The sequence below is a fragment of the Artemia sp. Qi Xiang Cuo genome, chromosome 6, assembly GCF_049724085.1.
Source record: "Artemia sp. Qi Xiang Cuo chromosome 6, ASM4972408v1, whole genome shotgun sequence".
Taxonomy (NCBI): Eukaryota; Metazoa; Arthropoda; class Branchiopoda; order Anostraca; family Artemiidae; genus Artemia; species Artemia sp. Qi Xiang Cuo.
Window position 1 is genome coordinate 51,906,269 of NC_142799.1, and position 23,211 is coordinate 51,929,479.

The 23,211-nt window shown below is 35.6% G+C and overlaps 1 protein-coding gene across 8 annotated transcripts in view; it reads left to right on the forward strand.

Moving 5' to 3' along the window:
- The first annotated feature begins 3,676 nt into the window (after positions 1-3,676).
- LOC148951358 (14 kDa phosphohistidine phosphatase-like) overlaps positions 3,677-23,211 on the forward strand; it is a 163,399-nt gene continuing 143,864 nt past the window's right edge. The window contains exons 1-2 of one of the 8 annotated variants that reach the window (XM_089090260.1): positions 3,677-3,735; positions 3,946-3,965. Coding sequence is in view for 2 of the 8 variants with exons in the window: in XM_089090252.1 (XP_088946378.1) it covers positions 4,913-4,968 (56 nt within the window). In the remaining 6 variants the exon portion in view is untranslated. Of the gene's footprint in view, positions 3,769-3,945; positions 4,043-4,401; positions 4,538-4,558; positions 4,598-4,712; positions 4,722-4,768; positions 4,870-4,908; positions 4,969-23,211 lie in introns of those variants that run through there. The other 7 variants (XM_089090256.1, XM_089090257.1, XM_089090254.1 and 4 more) reach the window with 7 other exon arrangements.

A 23,211-nucleotide genomic window follows, 5' to 3' on the forward strand; every position in this document is an offset into this window, starting at 1 on the left:
GATCTAATAATTTCAGGTTATTCCAAGTTTTCGTATCTCCCTTTGGAACTCTTTATTTTACTTTCTCTCATCCTATTTAAAATACTTTTGACTGATCAAATAAAACTTGAAATAGTAGTACCCCCATTCCCCACCTAATGGGCAGAATTTGCCTTACTAAATAATTTGAATTAAAAGATTCAAATACTTAGGACTTTGGCCTTAACTAGTTAGCCAAGTGCAATCCAGTAGAAATAGTCAGTAGTTCTAAACTTTACCATAATCCTTTTTTCTTGGTGAAGACTTCTGGCTAGTATAAGCACCTTCCTTGATTAACTGCTGCACGCACAGCACACCAGTCGATTTTGACAAAAACAATTTGGTAAACTTCTTTCAATACCACGGAATTTAACATTTTCTTCTTTTGTTTTGTTTGTCAAATTTAACATTAAAATCAAGTTATCACCGGATTAGAGTCCCGATTTGAACCTCATTGCCTCAGTTAAAAGCGCTATGATATGTGATTGTTTCCTTAAGAACTCTGAGTGACCTATTTTAGAAATCAGTACCTTAAGAAAGAGCGTTTAGTAACGCAGGTTACCCAAAGTCTGCTTAAGGCAATAACCAGACTCAGATTCTGGTCCTCGAAACAAGACAACCTTACAAAGATAATACATACATATCAATACTATCACTACTACCACTGCTAATTTTACTAATAACGCTGCTACTAAACTACTCGAACTACTTTTTTAATTGCAACAACTTGTTCAGTTTAGAGTATTAAGATGAAAAAGGTGTCAAAAGGGAGTCAAAAGCGCACACCAGAAATGTTTTGGGAACAGCTTACCGTGCCAAGGTGAATCTTCCGGGGCATCATGAAAGGGATATTCAACTGATCAAAAGGCAAGATATACATGCTACTACTGCTATTAATATTGCTGGTACTACTATTACTACTACTACTAATGCGGCACTAACAGTGTAACTACTTTTCCTACTACCACCGCAACTGTGATACTTGCATTATTAAGGTTAAATCTATGAAGGTAATATGTGAGAGAATATGGATAGAAAATTTGAAATAACAAGCCCTAAGTTCATTTAAATTGTCAATTGAGCGTATCTTAAGAATTGATTTGTGTAATGATTTTGAACATCGTGTTTTTAAGGGGATGTTAAAAAACCAAAGGTGATGTGTGCATGCTACTATTAATGCTACTGCTACACAAACTAAGGGTATTCAGGTGAAGCTCTCAAGGAATATTTGGGCAGATGTTAAACTAAATTGAAACAAACTATGATCATGGAGATTCTCAAAAGGGTGACAAACAATATCACAATAGCGACTTATATTATTAAGTTAGCCCTTTCAGGCTAAGTTGTGGTGGATTTTGAACTAGCCAGAAGACACTATGTGGATACTTTTAATACTTTTGCTACAATTGCTGTGGCTACTGACACTTAGGGGAATAAGCTGAAATTTTTAGGGAACGTTTAGGGGGAGTTTCAATTAAACAAAATAACTATGTGCATGCGGGTATTAAAAGGGTATATAAACAATTTCATATGCAGCGCTACTCTATCATAGATAGTTATATCATTGATATTTTAAACGAGCTAACTTTATTGGAAATTAAAAGTTTTAGTGCCCTTTTTAACAATCAAAAGTGACTTGGGGGCAATCAATCTTCCAATTCTACTTCCCTGAAAAATACTTCTTCAATATAAAATGAACAGAAATTTATTAAAAGTTTATTAAAAACTAAAAACTAAAAGAAAAATGGGTAAAAATAGAATCAAATAATCTTCCAAGCATAAATACCGCAAATCAGCATCAATAAATGGATGAAACCCACAACAATCAGAACTTACAATAAATAACAAAATCAAACTCAAAACGAGCAAAAATTAACATGATTAGGCCTCACAGCCCTTATGCCTTTTGAAGGCCAGAGCAAAATGTCACGTTACTGAAAGAAAAATTTAAATGTTTTCGTTTTTATAGCTTTAAGAAATTAATTTTTTTAGATTTTCCGGAATAAATACAAGCATATGTATATTAAACTGACAATGCACATTCCTTTGAATTTTTTCATTAAAGTGCAAATTATTTTCTGGCCTTCAGAAGGCAAATGGGTTGTAAGCCCTAATCATGTAATTTCTGCTAGTTTTTGTAGTTTGACTCTGTTATTTATTGTAATTTCATTTTGTTTTGGGTTTCATTTGTTTATTGATCCTCATTTTCTGCAGTTTTGCGCTTGGTACATTTTATGATTATATTTCTGCCCGTTTTCGGTTAAATGAAGTTCTTTAGTTTTTTTTCTTGATAAAATTTATTTTGTGAAAAAAATATTTGTATTAATTATACTAAACAGCAAACTCTAAATCTGGGTTGTTGCGGTAGTTTCAACCTAATAAGAGACTATCACGTCCTATACTATGAGAATAATAGCCGTAACTAAAAAACGTGTCAGGTCAAACTAAAAAGTAAACCATTAGAACCTACTTGTCCAAAACCACTATAAAGAAAACCTACAGTCCCTTGTCTTGAACAACAAAGAAAATCCATTGACTTGAAAAACAAGCACTGCAATCACGATATTTGGCATCGACAACATCTTTTTTTGTTTTTTTTTTCTCCGCAGCCAGCGGGGCACAGAAACATTACAGATAGCTGCTTAGTTTTTCATTTTAAAGGAATTTGTTGCATCTAGTGCCTTTTTTAGTTAAGAAAAATATATTTATTTATTTTATATGCAAGATTGTGGTTGAAGCGATAGATATAATCTAGTAAAACACTAACAAGGCTATGTTTTGGTAACATCTGAGCATGTCACATGGAAGTAAAACTGAGAAAGGTATCAGAGCAGAGCAACCAAAATATCTACCGCAAGAAAACGGCATTACAGAAGCAACAGAGATAGTATCTTATAATGTAAGAGAAATAAATTGAAAAGAAATGAAAAAAATTATAGTTAAGAACCAAGTCTAGGCCTTAGTAACTGAAATCTTGAATTAAAACTATGGAACAAGCTTATCATATAGAATTATGAAGACTATTTGATATAATACCAGTGTGACATTATCTTGCATAGGAATATACGTTTTTTTTGGCAAACATGGCTGCAGCAACAGTAAAAAGCGAACATCGGCCCAATCTAACCAAAATTTAAAAAACGTGTTTTTTAAAAAAAAATGCCATCTGACACTTATTCAAGAATGTAAGGTATCCGGGTGTCTTTAGACTGAGTGTAAAACTTAGGTTTTTTTCAATAGTAGCACCCGTATGCCACCTTTTTCTTGGAAAAAATAGCTGACTTTGGAAATGAGAAAATAATAATTTGACAACTATGTGCAGCTAGAAGAGTACAGGGTTGCCATTAATGACACTTTTGTGGCACTTGTGGTGCTTTTTTCTTAAAGTGACACTTTTCGGGAAACGTAACACTTTTCTGAAACATTTTAGTAAAAGTGGTATTTTTTTTTCAAAGTAGCGCTTTTTTTACCAAAAAGAATTTTTTTTAACAAAAAACCGGAAGGAAAACTGTCAATGTCGAAGCATCATTATCCTTTTCTCTATTATTTTTCCATCTCTCTTTTTTCAGATTCAGAAACACTCTAATGCTATTTTTATGCTCCTTCATATTAATCATAAATCTTATGCTTCACCATGATCACATTGCTCATAAATAATAGCCCTTTTGGAAACCTGCTGATTAATCACTACCAAAAAAGATTGGACGCACTTTCTCCTCTTAGCAATTTCCCGGTCGCGAAGTTTTGAGTGTAATAAGTGATAATAATTTTTTTAAGTTTTGACTCCCATGTACCCTCACACAAAGAAATCCTACGGTGTTTGCCAATTAAATTATTTGAAAGAGTCAATGTTTGATCGACTGTTAGTTGTATTTATCATGAAGTCATCAATAGCTGCAATCAATGTTCGCGGCATTCTGTTCAGTATTTTCATAGAAAAATTTCAAGTACTAGAAACATTCTGTAATAATCCAGTTAGTCCATTGTGTGAAAAAAATGGATGGACAACTCTCATTGTAGACAAGTATTACTGTCCTTTTTTTTCCATTTTCTTAAAAGAAAAAAAGCTCGGACGGCTTTTTCTCTTTTCTTTCTTTTTTTGCACTATGACCAAAGACTACTTAGAACAAAAAAGAGAAAAATCACTCTGTGGGACGAATTTTAAAAATCAAGCACCATTTGTGATTTAGCAGGTTTTATGGGGGGAGGGCTGAAAAGTTGACAAGAGTTGAAGGGCTACGCAAAGAAGAGAATCAGCACCACCTAAGTAAAATCAATCTTACTTTTTGTTGCTTATGGATGGCATCAGAGCAAACTTTCCATTTTTGAAAATTAAATGTGGCAATTATGTTCAATTTGAAATGGTTGTTGGTACCAGCGCGAGCGATGCAAAGCATCGCGAGCGGCAAATTCTTAGAAAATTACAATTTTTATATGATATTGACACTATTTTGCCACCGAAAGTGACACCAAATAAACACAACCCTGTCAAAGTATTTAAATTAAGATTTTGAGAGAGGTAAGTGCTAAAGGCTAACGAAGATGATACATTTGAAGGAAGACATATGAATTCTAAACAGTACTTTAAAACAATTCTAAGCACTTAGTAATGCTAAAGCACATTGCTCAACCTTACCCCTCCCCCATCCTCAGTGGAGCAATTATTTATGTAGATCACTAGGTTTATGTGCATCCCTACTAGGGTAGGCTTAATAAGCTACCATAAGTGCTCAAACATGGCAAAATTCTAAAAATTTTTGCCAACGACGCAAATTTTGTCAGAAATTTTGCAAAATTGCCCAAAAATTTAGCAAAATTCTTGGTTTCTGCAGAAAATTTGGCATAAATCAGGTAGCAATTCAGTAAAATTTACAAAGATCATCTCTCCAATAAAATGAGTCTTGGGAAACCCCTGGTCTACAGGCTAAAGTTGGGCTATGTCTGGGGAAGGTATTTTGAAGTAGGCTATGCAGGTGGTGGACTACCAGTCATCTCACCCTACCTACCTACAGTCCATCTCTCTCTAGAGGGTCCTGACCTTTGATGACCTTTAAAAATCTGTGTGTTATAAAACTGAAACCTTTAAAATAAATCCTCTGCTTAAATGAAGTAGCCTACAACAAAGTTGTTTTCAGCTTCATAACTTTGCTCAATCCCAATTTATAAGGTTTTAAAGATATGCAAAAACATTTCCTAAATTTTGGAAAAAAACATTGATATGGCTTAAAATTCTACTCAAATAATAAGAATTGTATTTTCAGAACTAAAGCCAGAGAAAAAGAAACTGATTACTGAAAATTAAGGTAAAATGGTGTTTTGTCAAAATTTTAATAGGTATAAATCTGTCATATGAGGAAATTTCTGGACCCTCTAGAGGGAGAAGGAGTGTGTACTACACACTCCTTCTCCCTTGTAGTAGTTGTTGTAGTTGTAGTAGTACTACAACTTTGTTGTAGCCTACAACAAAGTTGTTTTCAGCTTCATAACTTTGCTCAATCCCAATTTATAAGGTTTTAAAGATATGCAAAAACATTTCCTAAATTTTGGAAAAAAACATTGATATGGCTTAAAATTCTGCTCAAATAACAGGAATTGTATTTTCAGAGCTAAAACCAGAGAAAAAGAAACTGATAACTGAAAATTAAGGTAAAATGTTGTTTTGTCAAAATTTCAATAGGCATAAATCTGTCATATGAGGAAATTTCTGGACCCTCTAGAGGGAGAAGGAGTGGAAGTAGGTAGCCTACTTCAAAATATCTTCCTGGGACATACTTTAGCCTGCAGATCCAACCCTGAAAGTTTCATTTTCCTAACCTAACTCCTTTCCAAGATAGCCAAAAGTTGCTAAAGTAGAATTTTACCCCAGTTCAGTGGCTTCTTGCATTTATGAAAAGTAGTCAAGTTAGGTGAACAAAATTCTCAGGAATAAATCCAGGGGCAAAAATATATAGCCTATCCTTGGAAGCAATGGCATTATTTCATCAAAATCCTTCAAGAGGGTGACAAAGTTAGAGCCAATTTTCCCAAATCAAGTGAAAATGACAGTGAAAACTAAAAAATGAGCCATATTGCAACCAGGCCAGGATTTACATATGGGCCCAGGCCTAGGAGTACACAATGCCAAGGCATGCAAAGAAAAAACACTGAGCAATTTTTTTCTTTACAAAAACTAGACAGATCTTATTTATTGTCAAAGGCCAGGTGTATTTTGGTACTGCTTTGCCTATTCATAGAAAAGTGATTTAAAATAATGCAGAAATTTTTTATCTGCTTATAAACTGTCATGTTTCTCCCAAGAATAACCTAGTAGCTGAGAACTTGGTATCACCTCTTTCTTCCATTACTTTTAGCTCCACCCTCAAAGCCACATTATACATTCCCCCCCCCAAAAAAAAATAAATTTTTAGGAATTATTTTAAATAGCCTATCTATCTATAAGCCTATCAAAGGTATATAATTCAAAACACTTTTCTTGCACCTTATTTAAGCAAAAGATCTATTTTACAAGGTTTCACTTTGATAACATATAAAGGCCATCAAAGGTCAATGTCCTTTAGAGGGTACTCTGACAATACAACCCCTGCCCCTCCTAGATAAATTCCAGACTACAGGAGTACCATAAACCAAGTAGATTTCTTACCATTTTTGTATTTTGTGGCATGTAACATTTTTAATTGTTGACAGAATCAAATGAGCATTCCAGGAAAGGTGTAGCTAAGCTTCTAGAAAACATATTATTGTGAAAGAATTGCTTTATTTTTCTTTTTTTAATATTTTTTGGTCTAATTACACCCCAAGTGTCTAGATGAGATTGCACCAGCATGTTTTGCAAACAAGGAACAAAGGCATAAGCAAACAGGGTATACTTCTGTCAACAGACTTCATTTAAAACATAATTTGTTTAGAGTTGCCATTGGTTAAGGAATTTAATAATTAAAGGAACCTCTCATCTTCACAAACACAGTGCAAAACTAGACGCTCAGTAAAAAAAAAATATTGACTAAATAACCATAAGAATCTTAAAAGTCATTAAATGTAAATTTAGTGAGCTTAGTTAAAGATAGGCTACATCAAGAGCTGTCTCTGGTTCTTTGAGTAGTTCCAAAATTTTGGGCCTGGGTTTGTTGTTAATGTCATCCCAGTCTTGCTATTTCCAAACATCATGTTTGACTTAATCTTGAAAATCCCATTGTTCTTTTTTTTAAGATAATGACAGAAATTTTTCCCCTTCATACACAAACTGAACATAATTTCTCACTTTTAGCAGTAGATTATGGTTCAGATTGCTAGCTGTATCACTATTGTCTTATGCCTCTTGAGCATTTATTACAGTAAAATTTCATTTTCATTGGTGGAAAAACATGCAATATCTAAGAGTTGGGTCAAATGGGTTGAATTTGGTAGGAGTGAGATGAATGCAATGTGGCCCTCTTTGGAATTCTTGAGAACATCAGTACTGATATTTGATGAAAGTCTGTCAGAAATGACAAGTTTTCTGCTTGGCTTTTTCTTTAAGAAGAGATTAAGGAGTTGAAAAAGTAGTCTTCAAAGCAAGTCAGGTCACTCCAATAAGACTTGGTACAATTATATTAGATATGGTACCAGCTGGTCTTCCTTCAACTCATGACAACCCATTCCTTCACTTTTGTAAATAACATGGGGAGACAGTATCTCAACTGCAACTGTCCCTGTTGTAATGATTGTTGTTGAGGTTTTTGAAGCTTTCAAAACCTGCTCTAGGTATCTTGAGCCTCTTTTTATCAGAATTCTTTTGCAAACCTGGGTCATCATTTTAGCTGGTCTCATAAAATTGACTATATTCCCAGGTGGGATGCTTTTGAAATACTTTTCAAAATGGTCAAGGTACTAATTGAACACTTCTTGGCTTGTTGGTGGCTTTTTTTGTTTGGTGTTAGTTATATATCTGTCAGTCAACTCAGCACATCTGCTGATAAGACTCTTAGTTTGCTCTTCTCCTAGCAATTATGAGTTAAACCATTTCACTCTCTTGCTGGCCCTTTCTAGATAAGCTATCACTAGGTAGCACAGGTCACTACAATCAAAGGGAATCCTGTTTCTGACATGATAATCAAAGTACAGATAAAAATCTCCTCTTCTTTAGCATTCAGCTCTATTGACCACCAATTTTACCAGTATACTGCTTATATTGTTTGTTCATCAGGTGCTTCAGGGTATTTTATGCTTCTTGGCTTCATTGTGTACTATCACATAAGTGTATTGTATACCATAAAATTCTGTTTCATGTGTCTCTGCTATAATCAGCATATATTCAACTTCCTGGTTATCTTTTGTGCTTGTGTCCTCCAAAGAAAAACTAAATCAAGGAGGCACACTTGTGCCTCTATAAAGAGGCGACCCACCACAATGTTAAGTGATGTCAGGTCCTAGAGGTCGCAGAGAGACGGCAGTAATCGCATTTGTAGCCCAAGCTCAAACTAAGAAACTTGCAAAATTTCATCCTCCTCCGACTTTATCTTCATGGGGTAAACTGGGCCAGAAGTTTCGACCCTCCCACCACAGCCCCCCTTTAACGTTGTCTGATTGGGTTGAAATTTAGAGGTTAAGCTTTCCTAGGGCCCGGGAGCTTATCCTCGAAATTTCAGCTCAATCCGATCACTCTTTCCCTGTTTTCAAAAAACCAAATATAGCCACTTAAAATTCCTCATCATCATTTCTTTTTTTTTATCCACGCCTACAGGCCACAGTTGGCAACTGATCCGGGTGAATGAGGACTCATTCGAAGCAGAATTCGACCTGTTAGGGCCTTTTGATATTTTCAGACCGAAAAAATTATCCCCTAAATTTACATTTACGAAAAACTTCATTTTCCTATAATAGCCCATGTTAATTTTTCCCACCACAACCCCCCTTTAACGTTGTCTGATCGGGCTGAAATTTAGAGGATACGCTTTCCTGGGACCTGGGAGCTTATCCTCGAAATTTCAGCGCAATCTGATCACTCCTTCCCTGTTTTCCAAAAACCAAATATCAAGTTTTGTGGGAATTTGCTTTGCGAAAATAGATTCTATTTACTAAAAAACAATTACAATTGTGTCTCATTAGTTCAGCGGTTGATACTTCAGACTGTCAGGTGGAAAACCCGGGTTCGATTCACCGTCAGAGCAAATTTTTTATATACTGAATTTAAACTTTAAAAAAGAAACTCAGTTTCTTTTTTAAATAAACTGTACAAAAACGTGCAGAAATTATTTGAAAAAAACTGCGTTTTCTAAAGAGTTAAAGAGGCTGAGTTACAAGGTCGAACCTTAAAACGTACAGGGATTAGGAGGCACAGTTGGGGGGCTGCCGCCCCCCAAACCCCCGCTTTCGCAGCCTTTACATAAAAAAAAGTTTTTTAAACTGAAAGTAAGGAGCGACATTAAATCTTAAAACGAACAGAAATTATTCCATATATGAAAGGGGCTGTGCCCTCCTCAACGCCTCGCTCTCTACGCTAAAGTTTGACTTTCTCACAACTCTTTTTTTTAAACAATAAGAACTTTAGCGTAAAGAGTGAGGCATTGAGGAGGGCACAGCCCCTTTCATATACGGAATAATTTCTGTTTGTTTTAAGATTTAATGTCGCTCCTTATTTTCAGTTTAAAAAAAAACTTAAAAAAAACAGTTGGGGGGCTTTAAAAAAAAAACAGCCCCCCAACTGTGCCTCCTAATCCTTGTACGTTTTAAGGTTCGACCTTGTAACTCAGCCTCTTTAACTCTTTAGAAAACGTAGTTTTTTTTCAAATAATATTAACTAAAGCTTGTGCTGGTTCATTGCTACTCCATTTTAGCATCTTAAAGTGACCATTTTTAGATTTTCTTCCCTAACTTTCTTTGTAAATAAATTACTGTGAGTACTGGTTTTTATTAACAAGAGTTGCTTTTTAGCTAGAGTTTGCTACTACAAATCGTTTGATCAAGGACCCTGGTAAATGTGAGGATGGCTGCACCCTCCCCTACTTAGCCCTTGTTTTCTAAATTTTACTTTAACATTTGTATGGTAGTGTTTTGAGCCTCTATTAAAAGTACATCCTGTAAAACTTGTCTCCAGAGGGCATGGGGTCTAAAATATTTAGAGACATTTTGGGATTATCATTTTTGTGGTTTTCAAGGAGAATTCTCTGACTATACTTTTTTATTGGTAATGGCTCCCACCGTTACTCCTCCCGCTCCAGCACAGGTATAAATATGAATATAATCTTTTATGTTACACTTAATAGTTCTACAGCAAGAAGAGAGCTGTTTCCCAGCAACACCTGCATAATAAGTTTAGGCCAAAAATATTCCTAGGAATGAAGGAACATTAGGGTGGAATGTTAAGGATTTGGGCCAAGAAATGCAGTTTTTGAGGCTATAAGCATCTCTGTCCTCACCCATATAAGGATCAACCAGCCCATCTCCATAATAGCTCATGTAAAACTACATACTACTATACATGATTTAACAAAGCCTCAAATCATTTGACAGAATTAAATTAAGCTTAAAAATAATTGCCTATATTAACTAGTCATATTGTTTGAACTGCATGTTTCTTTTGGGAAACATTACACCTCTGGGATTGGGAACCTTAGTATATAGCTTTTTGATAATTCGAATCAACTCTAGTTGATTATATTTTGATCATCTTTGGGCCAAAATTGTATTTTTACATAAAAAATGGCGAAAACACACCACTTTGCTGTGGTACAACGTTGTGCAAATCAAAAAGAAACTTTTCGTTTGGATTTTTACTAAATCTTTCAATATCTGTTTGAATGATTACTTGCCCAATATTCTAAGACTACATGTTTAATACAATAATCCCAGGGAAAAAACAAACAGACAAATAAATATGCATCTGTGGCAAACCTCAAAGAAATTGCTTTACTTTGTATTTTTGTAGTTCAGTAGGTACTTAAACCTCTTTAATAGGGCTGTCTGATGTTCTGAATTAAATGGCATGATTTCATTATCATTAGTTTCCTAGATTTGTGGCTCCTTTGGGACTCGTTTTTCTCAAATTTGCCAAATTTCCTCAGATTTGCAAACTTGATGAATTATTCTAAACTCAATAGATTTTAAATGTTTGAATCATCATCAGTTTCTAGAATCATCCCATTCTATTGAAGTATGCATTGTTACCAAAACTCCCTTTCTATAAAGTTTGATTATTCTTAACGTGTTTCTCCTTATTCACAGTTTACTGGTACAAACTATTAATGCTCCTTAAGTGTAAACTCTGAAACAAGATTAACTGCTCGTCCTTGAATACCTTCTAACTTTTTACTATATTAATTTTAAAAAAAACTTTTTCCACAAAATAGGTTTTCCAAAGAAAAATAAAGAACTACATTAAACAAAAATGAGCAAAAATAAAATCAAATAATATACCAAGTGTGAAACTACCACAAATCAGCATCAATAAATAAATAAAACCCAAAACTAACAGAAATTACAATAAATAACCAAGTCAAACTCAAAACGACCAGAAATTAACATAAGTTGGGCTCAAAACCCCTATGCCTCCTCAAGGCCAGAACATAATTTGCACTTTACTGAAAAATATTTAAATGTTTTTACTTCTATAACTTTAATAAATCAAATAATATTAAGATTTTGATTACTAAATATCAGTATATGTATATTAAACTGACAATGCACATTCATTTGTATTTTTTTTCAGTAAAGTGCAAATTATGTTCTGGCCTTGGGAAGGCATAGGGGTTTTGAGCCCAACTTATGTTAATTTCTGCTTGTTTTAAGTTTGACTTGGTTATTTATTGTAATTTCTGTTTGTTTTGGGTATCATTTATTTATTGGTATTGATTTGTGGTAGCTACACACTTGGTAGATTATTTGATTTTATTTTTGCTCATTTTTTGTTTAATGGAGTTCTTTACTTTTCTTTGAAAAACTTATTTTGTGGGAAAATTTTTTAAAATTAATTTCTGTTCGTTTTGTTTGACATAGTCTTTTCAGAAAAAAAGAAAATAATAATTTAAATCTTTTTGTGTTTTTAAGAATTTATTGTTTGTCCTGCTATTTGTATGCTGGAGAAAAATTTTCAGCAATTTTTAACAACATTTACCCTCTTAAAAATCTGGACACAAATAGTAGTGTATAATTTAGTTTCATACCTCCTCTAGTTGACCTACAATGGAAAGCTTAATACCATTCGAAAAAAAAAATCTGTTCACTTCCTTTGATAGCTTGGATACACTTACGCTATTTTGATTTGGTTAAATTTTAAGAGCAGAAGCAGCCCCGAAAGTTTGAACATAATATCCACAGTCGTTCTTGAGATACTGCTGAGATGCCTTATTGGGAATTAGCATTAACACAGTGCATTTTGATTAAATCTTATGGCAACATTTAGTTTTTAAACATAAAGTCAAATGGGAGGGTGGGCGTGGGAGGGGGATTAGTTTCCCTCAAATCACTTTTGACTATTAAAAAGGGCATCAGCCATTTCTATTTTCAATCAAATGAGCCCTTTTTGAAGTTCCTACGACAACTCCTTTGATACAAAGTGCCCTGGTCTAAATGACAACAACAACAACAACAAAAATACATTATACCCACATAAATCTTAACTATATAAATGTCAAGCCTTCCAATCACTTTTGACCATTAAAAAGGGCACTAGGCCTTTCGATTTCCAATCGAATGAGCCGTTTTTGAATTTCTACAACAACACTTCCTATAAACACCTTATATACCCCCAGGGCATAAATTACACTTCTTACCCTAAAGGCTGTGAGGGTGGTTGTCATCCTTTAAGACCTAATTTCCAGAACTTTCAACTACATTAAATAAAATGGCTATCTCAAAATTTTGATTGGATGTGTCTGGGAAAAGGGTGGGAGTGAGAGGGGCGTTAGTCTTTCTCCAATCACATTCAACTATTAAAAAAGGCACTAGCCCTCTGAATTTCCAATCAAATGAGCCCTTTTGAAGTTTCAATGACAACAATTTCGATGAAAACCTTATATGCCCCCATGGGATAACTTACAACCCTCGCCCTGAGGGCTAGGGAGGGGGTTGCCATCCTCAAAGACCTAAGTCCCAGAACTTTCTACTACGTTGAACAAAATGGCTGTTTGGAAATTTTGATTGGATGTGTTTGGGGGTATGGTGGGCGTGAGAGGGGGGTTAGTTACCCTCCAATCACTTTCAACTATTAAAACGGGCACTATCCCTCTCAATTTCCAATTGAATGATTCCCTTTTGAAGTTTTTACAACAACTCTATCATTAAAAATCTTATATGCCCCCATGGCATAACTTACAACCTTTGCCCTGGGGACTCTGGGTCATTTGTCATCCTTAAATATATAATTTCCATAACTTTCAACCACGTTGAACAAAATGGCTATCACTAAACTTTGATTGAATGTGTTTGGGGAAATGGTGGGCGTAAGAGGGGGGTTGATTACTCTCCACTCACTTTCTACAATTAAAAAGGGCAATTTCAATTTCCAATCCAATCAGCCCCTTTTGAAATTTCTTCAACAACTTTCTATATAAACCTTATATGCCCCCAGGGTATAACTTACAACCCTTGATGTTGTACAGCCACTGAGGGCTCTGATGGGGTTATCATCCTAAAAGACCTAATTTCCAGAACTTTCGACTACGTTGAACAAAATGGATATCTTAAAATTTTGATTGGGTGTGTTTGGGGAAATAGTGGGTGTCAGGGGGGGGGGTTAGTTGCTCTTCAATCACTTTCGACTATTAAAAATGCACTAGCCCTTTCAATTTTCAATTGAATGAACCCTTTTTGATATTTTTACAACATTGCTTTCTATAAAAACCTCACGCTCCCAGGGCATAATTTACAATCCGTTCCCTGAGGGTTGTGGGGGGGATCGGTTGTCATCATTAAAGACCTAATTTCCAAAACTTTCAACTATGTTGAATAAAATGGCTATCTAAAAATTTTGATTGGATGTGTTTGGGGAAAAGGTGGGCGCGAGAGGGGGGTTAGTTGCCCTCATATCACTTTCTAATATTAAAAAGAGCACTAGCCCTTGGAATTTCCAATTGAATGAGCCCTTTTTCAAGTTTCTATGACAAAGATTTCGATAAAAATCTTATATGCCCCCAGCGCATAACTTATAACCCTTGCCCTGAAGGCTTTGGGGTGAGTATCCTGCTTAAAGGTATAATTTGCTGAACTTTAACCAGCATGGAACAAAATGGTTATCTAAAAATTTGGATTGGATATGTTTGGGGAAATGGTGGGCATGGAAGGGGTGTTAGTTGCCTCCCAATCACTTTCGACTATCAAAAAGGGGACTAGCCCTTTCAATTTCTAATCGAATGAGCCCTTTTTGAAGTTTCTAAGACAACGCGTTCTATAAAAACCTTATATGCCCCCAGGGCATAACTTACAACCTTGCCCTGAGGTCTGTGGGGGAGTGTCCTCCTCAAAAACATAATTTCTATTTAGAAATCCACAACACTGAACAAAATGGCTATCTAAAAATTTTGATTGGATGTGTTCTGGGAAAAGGTGGACGAGAGAGGGGGGTTAGTTGCCCTCAAATCACATTAGACTATTAAAAAGGGCACTAGCCCTTTGAATTTCCAGTCAAATGAGCCCTTTTTCAAGTTTCTATGACAAAGATTTCAATAAAAACTTATGTGCCCTCAGGGCATAAATTATAACCCTTGCCCTGAAGACTGTGGGGGGAGTGTCCTGCTCAAAGGTATAATTTCCTGAAATTTAACTGCATGTAACAAAATGGTTATCTCAAAATTTTGATTGGATGTGTTTGGAGAAATGGTGGGCGTGGAAGGGATGATAGTTGCCTTCCCATTACTTTTACTATTAAAAAGGGCACTAGCCATTTCAATTTATAATTGAATGATCCCTTTTTGAAGTTTCTACAACAGAACGTTCTATAAAAACTTTATATGCCCCAGGGCATAACTAACAACCCTTGTCCTGAGGGCTTTGAGGGGGTTGTCATCCTCAAAAACCTAATTTACAGAACTTAAAACTACGTTGAATTAAATGGCTATCCCCAAATTTTGACTGGACGTGTTTGGGCGAAAGGTGGTCGTGAGAGGGGAGTTAGTTGCCCTCCAATAACTTTCGACCATTAAAAAGGGCACTAGCCCTTTGAATTTCCAATCAAATGAGCCTTTTTTGAAGTTTCTACGACAACCCCGTCTATAAAAACCCTATATGCACCCAGGGCATAACTTACAACCCTTGCCGTGAAGGCGGTGGAGGAGTGTCCCCCGAAAAAAAATTCTATCTGGAAGTCAACTATGCTGAACAAAATGGCTATCTCAAAATTTTGATTGGATGTGTTTGGGGGAATGATGGGCGGGGGGGGGGATCTGGTTGCCTTCCAATCCCTTTTGACTATTAAAAAGGACACTAGTCCTTTGAATTTCCAATCTAATGAGCCTTTTTTGAAGTTTCTACGACAAAGACTTCTATAAAAACCTTATGTGCCCCCAGGGCATAACTTGCAACCCTTGCCCTGAAGGCTGTGGGGGAGTGTCCTCCTCAAAAACATAATTTCTATCTGGAAATCAACTACGCTGAACAAAATAGCTATCTCAAAATTTTGATTGGATGTGTTTCGGGAAATGTTGGGTGTGGAAGGGGTGTTAGTTGCCTTCCAATCATTTTCGATTATTAAAAAGGGCACAAGCCACTCCAAATTCCAATTGAATGGGCCCTTTTCAAAGTTTCTACGACAACTTCTTTGATACGAAGTGCCCTGCTGTAAAGGAAAAATAATAAATGATAAAAATTGCCAACATAGTTCTTATATGCCCTCAGGGCATTACTTAAAACCCTTGGCCCAAGGGATGTGGGGGAGTGGCCTCCTCAAAAACATACTTTCTATCTGAAAACCAACTATGCTGAACAAAATGGCTATCTAAAAATTTCGATTGGATGTGTATGGGGGAATGATGGGCGTGGGGGGGGGCTAGTTGCCCTGCAATCACTTGAATATTAAAAAGGGCACTAGTCCTTTGAATTTCCAATCGAATGAGCCTTTTTTGTTGTTTCTACAACAACACCTTCTATAAAAACCTTTATGCCCCCATGTCATAACTTAAAACCCTTGCCCTGAAGGTTGCGGTGGAGTGTCCTCCTCAAAACCATATTTTCTATGTGGAACTCAACTACGCTGAACGAAATGGCTATCTCAAACTTTTGATTGGCGGTGTTTGGGGGAATGATGGGCGTGGGGGGGCTAGTTTCCCTCCATTCATTTTCGACTATTAAAAAGGGCACTAGCCTTTTGAATTTCCAATCGAATGAGACTTTTTTGAAGTTTCTATGACAACGCCTTCTATAAAAACCTTACATGTCCCCAGGGCATAACTTAAAACCCTTGCCCCGAGGGTTGTGGGGGAGTTTCCTCCTCAAAAATATGTTTTCTATCTCAAAATCAAGTACGCTGAACAAAATGGATATCTCAAAATTTTGATCGGATGTGTTTGGGGGAATGATGGGCGTGGGTAGGGGGGGGGGGCTAGTTGCCTTCCAATCACATTTGACTATTAAAAAGGGCACTAGCCATTCCAATTTCCAATCGAATGGGCCCTTTTCAAAGTTTCTATGACAACTCCTTTGACACGAAGTACCCGGGTATGGAGAAAGAAGAAGAAGAAAAGAAAGTGCGACTGCCTTCCAGTCAACTGTCCAAACGCTTTGAGAACTTGGAAGAAATTTCCAATTTTACTTTAAGAAATTTACAATTAAATTTCTTGTGAATTATTTGTCTCGATTTATTAGTAGTTATACTGTACCAATCGTGCTCAAAATCCTCCTCAGGGCCATACTGTGGTGTTTCTTTTGTGGATGGTGAAGTTTTCCCCACAGTAGAGTGCAGACGATCTGTTATCATAGTAATATCCTTTCTTTTTTACCTTAAAGCTTATTCCAATAGGCAATACATAGAACTCCCCCTAAAAAAGTCCCCAAAGATCCCACCCCGAATACCAATGAAATTGATCCCCATCTTCGCTGGTCAAGCTCACTATCACAAAGCTCACATGATAGCTCTAATTCTGAGAATAGGACAATGATCAGTGTAGGGGCTAATGCCACTATAGATGATAATGGGTTTCAAGAGATCCTTTCTAGAAGCTCCAAAAAAGAAAAAATCTCCCCAATCAAAAGTATTTCCCCTCCCCCTGCCCAAGATTCTCCTTCCCAAAACTTAGGAATTTACTTCAAAATTTCTCCTAATGCTCCCTTTGAAATAACAAAGATTACTGCAATAAGGGTTGCAATTTTTAAATTGTTAAAATAAATGTTCTCTCTTAACATTCACCGTGATGGATCTTTGCTTATAGCTGTCCAAGATCAGCAATCAGCAGATATAATAATTAATCTAAAATCTCTTCTGAATATCCCAATTAATTCATCTAAATGGAACCCAAAACAATCCCCAACAAAATAGTAGTATATAATGTTCTCCCATAAATACCTATTCAGGAGTTAAAAGAAAGGCTCTTGGATAGGGCTGGCAACACAATTCCTGTTGAAGATGTCACCCAACTTGGTAAACCCAACTCTAATGGCCTAAAAACAAGTAGATCTTTCTTATTTACACTGAAGGAAAAAATTAATATCCCAGAAAAGTTATTCCTATTCGGGCAAATCAAACTGCACAAGCAATACAAGCCAAAGCCTATCCAGGGTTAGAAGTGTCTCAAACTGGGACACACAACAAACAAATGCAATGAAATTCTCCTAGCCTGTCGTAATTGTAAAGGATCCCATCCTAAAGAGTTGACAACTTGCAACTACACTCAGCCTACATGTATCAACTGTAAAGGCCCACATGAATCTACCAATAAATCGCTATGCCCTGCATATAAGAAAAGAGCACTAACACTGCAAATAGCAACAGCAGAGAAGAAATACCCTTTTGCAGCTATGGAAGCAAATGCTGCCCAACCACACCAAATAAAGCCCATAATGAAATCAACCAAAACTCCCAAGTCAAACACTCCCAATGCATCAAGTACCCCTTACAAAACACCATCCTCTAAGCTCCCTAGCTCACATCCCTATCAGAAAGAATCACCAAGCCAACAAGCCTCTTCGTCCTGTGAGATGAGGTCAGCCAGCCCCTCCCCCCGTCCAAGAAGAAACAAACCAGAAATACTACCAGGAATTAATCCCTTAACTGACAAACAGGATGCACAACTAAACATGCAAACCCCAAATATATGCTTATTCATTCTAAACTGTAATGCAGTTTAGGCCATGAATATAAATCAACTACAGAAAACAAAAATCATTGCAGAATTGGCAAAAATCTACATCCCTAATTTTATGCTCATTCAAGCAAAAAAAGATCTTGCTTTACTATTAACAAAGCTGAACATTGATACACAGTCATATGAAAAATAAATAAACAACACAACATATAGAGTCCCTCAATATAGTCAATATAGAGTCCCTGCGATAAGTATGAGTGATTTACATTGGGCGCTGAAGAGAGTAAAAAGATCAGATTCTCCTGATTGTGATGGCCTATGCTTTAGGAATTTTGCTTATGATTGCCCATTATTGTTGAACCACCTGCAGTTATTATTCCAGATTTGTATAGCTCAATCTCTGGTTCCTGATAGTTTTTTTCCGGTAGTGTCACGCCTATATTTAAACGCGGTAAAGATCCAGATTTATGCTCGAATTATAGACCGATTACTGTATCTTGCTTTATGAGTAAGATTTTTGAGTATGTCCTTTTGCCTGAAATAACTTCTAAGTGCGATTTTTCGTCTTTTCAACTAGGATTTAGAAGAGGGGTGGGTTGCCCCCAGGTTCATCATGTGCTAAGCCGGTTGTTAAAGGAAGCTTTTGCCCAGAAGCGTTCATTGTATTGCTGCACAGTAGACATTTCCGGGGCTTTTGATAATGTTGTTCACGCCCAGGCCTTGCATTCCCTTGCTTGTTCTGGAGTCAATTATTCAGTTATTTCTGCATTGCGGTATTGTTATGATAATTCTTATGTGCGTATAAAGTGACTGTCAAATACTTCAGATTCGGTAGCTGTTAGGAAAGGCGTTAGACAGGGAGGAGTTTTATCTCCTTATATATTTAAATGTGTCCTCGCTACTTGTTTAAAACATCTACCTCCTACTGTGTTTTTTCCTGATATTGGTGTGAGTTATATTGCATACGTTGACGATGTCCATTTAGGTAGTATTTCTCGTCCACAGCTGGCTCGGAATTTCAGTAAGCTATCTTCTTTACTTAGGGATGTTGCCCTATCTGTTAATATGGGAGAGTGTGAGTTTGTGTTTTAATAGTAGCATTTCTGTATCTTCATTAAATCTTAGTTCGATTTCATTTCCTTGTTTGGATAATGTCAAGTGGCTTGGTATATCGTTTTGCCCGTCCATTTACGAAACTTGCTCCGAGTTGGTTACTAATGCATTAAAAAATATTCGTTTGTCATATGGTAAGATATCTCCAAATAGAGGGCGTTATTATCGAAAGGGCCTAGCCCGGCTTTATAATAGTTTTTGCTCTCCAGGTGTAAATTTTCTATCTGCATTCCACCACTTACTGAGGAAAAAAGATTTACGGAGACTTAGAAGTGGTTACTTTAGATATTGTAAATATCTGATGTATTTACCCGGCCGTTTTAAAAATAGAAATATTGTATCCCGTTATGGTGTCATTGATGCTTGCGCGCGACTGGCCAGTGTGTCTTCGAATGTAATTATGAATACTAGTAATTTTTTTCTGTCACTGACCCCTTAGTTTGTTTTTTTTCATCGTGATATCGGTTAATTTGTATTTTTTTGTTGTTGTTTGATTTCGTAATGATGTTGTTATTTTTTCTTTTATATTTTCCATTACTCCCCAGTGTCATTTATAAAGTCATATGTGGGTCATAAATAAATAATAATAATAATATATCAAAACTCCAGTGGAACGTAAGATCACTTTCAGAAAATAAGTTGAATGAACTAATATCTTTTATGGATAATAAATCCATTGATATTGCTTGCCTCCAGGAAACTCATTTAACCCAAAATCAACAAATTAAGTCTCTGGAATATACTATCCTGAGAAAGGATAGATCATCAGAGAGAAAGGGAGGTGTAATCGCTTTAATAATTAAAAATAATATAAAATTCTGTGGCATCAACTTTCCAGATTTTGTAAATGATATTGATGCAATTGGTATCAGTGTTTGGCTGACTAATACAAAAACCTACATAATAAGCTTTCGTAACCCTAATGGCCAAACTACAGATGTAGCAATGGAAAATTGGTTGGCTACACTAAATTTGGTACTAAATACTGACCGCGTCAAAGGCGATATTATGCCCAAAGGTCGTGAACTTACACCTTGTAATTTCTCCGATAGCGCCGCTTATAGCACTAAAGAGTGTGTCAACTAGGCTAGCGCCGCCCTCAATTAACGGGAGATAATAGAATATATAGACATGTAAAGGTGGCCTTTTTTTCTTGAGCTATCTGGATATCAGATTCCCTGGGAACGTTACCTTGGAGATTTTGCGAACTAATTACCTGTTTTTTTAGACTAGATGCAGACATATAAAATTAAATAAACACAGGTAAAAAACAATAGGTTTATTGAAACTTACATATTTAGGTGAACAGCAGTGGGTCACTCCAAATGACAATAACAGTGACCGAGATACAACATGAAAGAAATTAAGACTTCTATCTGAATGGTCCTGATTCTCCTTTACGAATATCCTCAAAAAGCATTTTAACCCCACTATCAAACGTAGCTCTTCAGTCCTGCACTGTAAGAACTGGCTCATCATTGGCCCAAGAGGTCCAAGGATGCGAACCTTTCGTCCAATAATGTTTCTTAACTATTTTTGATGATTGAGGCGTTCACAGGGTTCCTATCGTTTAAACATCCTTAGAAATATTGTGCGTAGCACCTTTTTTATTGCTCACTGTCTTAGCGAAATCTAAAGCTTGGATAGTGCTGTTCTTTGTCTGGGGGTGACTGCACTTTTTCTCTTTGCTGATTGAGGACTTTTCATTTTTGAAACTAGATTTAACTTAACTAGAGGAAGTCGGAAATATCTTTAAAAAGAAGGAACTTTGGTATTTTAAATACATCGCATTTTTCTCATGGTACATATTACCCTTTTCAACAATTAATGACGTCCCGTCATTAGCAATTGCTCGCCTTTGGGCTTTTAAATTGTTCGCCATTTGTTAACTATTTCTTCTACATAATTATTTTATATTTATTTTATGGCTTAACCAGGAGATCTAAAAATTTTCTCTATTACTTTTCTTTTTCTTTTTTTTCTACATCCATATCCGAAACTCGTCTACTGGAATAAGATTATTTATAATTCCAGGCTAGCTACTGTACTAAAGATTTTTTTTTCTACATCTAACACTGATTGCTTTTACAGGTTGGGGCTATTCTACCTTTACATAATATTTTTTTAATTCACTTTTTACAAGGCTTTTTTTTGCTGTCTATATGGCATACTACTTTCTATCTACGCTACATTAAATGAATAGCTCGACAACGCTACACATAAATATCTGGACATCTAACACTACATACAAAAATGATTTAAAACACACAATATTGTGCTTACCCTGTTCACTAGTAATTTTGAAACACTTTCCCTAGATATATTTGCTAAGAAACGTTAATGATAGGATATTGGGGTTATTGAGTAATTAAGGTTATTAAGAAGTAACAGATGTAAACTCAAACCTATTTCGTCACCTTTAAGTCTTTAGTGTACTCAATCCTTCTGTTGTAAATTATTGTTCTTCACTCTTTTTGTCTTGGCAAAAATTTTGAAGCGTCTACGTTATGGTTTCTTCATGGAACAGTTCGAGGCTGATTGTGTTCACACGACAAGTTTTCTCTAATTTTCAACTGGGAACTGATGCTTCCCACTACAGGTGTTGGCATATGCTATCAGGGTTCATTCTCACCTGCCTTTTTTGTAATAGTTCATATGGTGCCTTATCATTATGAGGTCGCACCCGAGACGTGCGTTTATTTTCGTCTCGGTAAGTCAGTGATAACATGTTTTTGGTCATTTAGAGAATGTTTTCTTGCTTCGGACTGGTCATCTATTCCTTTTATGAAATTTTTAACTTAAGGTTTACGTTGGTTAACCCTTGCGATGCTTCATTTTCTACTCACGGGGGAATGAAAGTTTGGATTTGGACGGGTTGACATCAAATTATAGTGAATCTTTCTAAATATTGTCTTTAACTTCATCTTCAAATATCATTTAACTTCAAATATCGTTAAATATCATTTAACTTCAAATATCATCACTATACAGTCAAATGATTCTGGGGTCCATAATGATTATCAAGGGCAATATATCTGTATTTATATCTTGTACTGATCAATGGGGTTCTCAGAATTAAACTTCAAGTTGTCTTTAAATTCAACTTCAAATATCTTCAAATATCATTTAGCTTTAAATATCGTTAAATATCATTTAATTTCAAATATCATCACTATACAGTCAAATGATTCTAGGGTCCATAATAATTATCAAGGGCGATATTTCTGTATTTATATCTTGTACTGATCGATGAGGTTGTCAGAATTTATGTGATTATATAATTCGATAATGCGCTGGATACTAAGATTCAAATATAATGTTACCTGATACGTAATATGGTTCATGGTCGTAGAAACAACGATCAAAGGTAATTGTTGTTCTTGTAGACGAAGCTTGGATGAAAGTTCACCGGAGTCCAAGGTGAGTGCTATTCATCGATTGAGATTTGATGAAAATAGATGCTACTATGCTGTATCTGTGTTGGATGACTTATTCTAATACTGAATGTCCAATTCGTCAATCCACTTCCTGTAATAAAAATAACCAGGCAGAATCACACGTTCTTTGAAGTAAATACTCATAGTACAAATAAGTCACGTATTAATTGGGTACATGGATTTTACGCTACGAGACGTAGTTAAGTAAATATACTAATATTAGTACTCACAACGAATTTTTTTTTGTTTATAATAAAACGACATAATTACCATTGGGAAATTCAATACATATAAGTTTCTTCTAAGTTGTTATAGCCTAACGACGTTATAAAATATAAATTCTTCAACTTTAAGTGTGGTCTCTTATTATACTTTCTAATATACACCACTACATACACTTTATTTTAACTTCTTTCAACACTTAGTTAATTTTACAT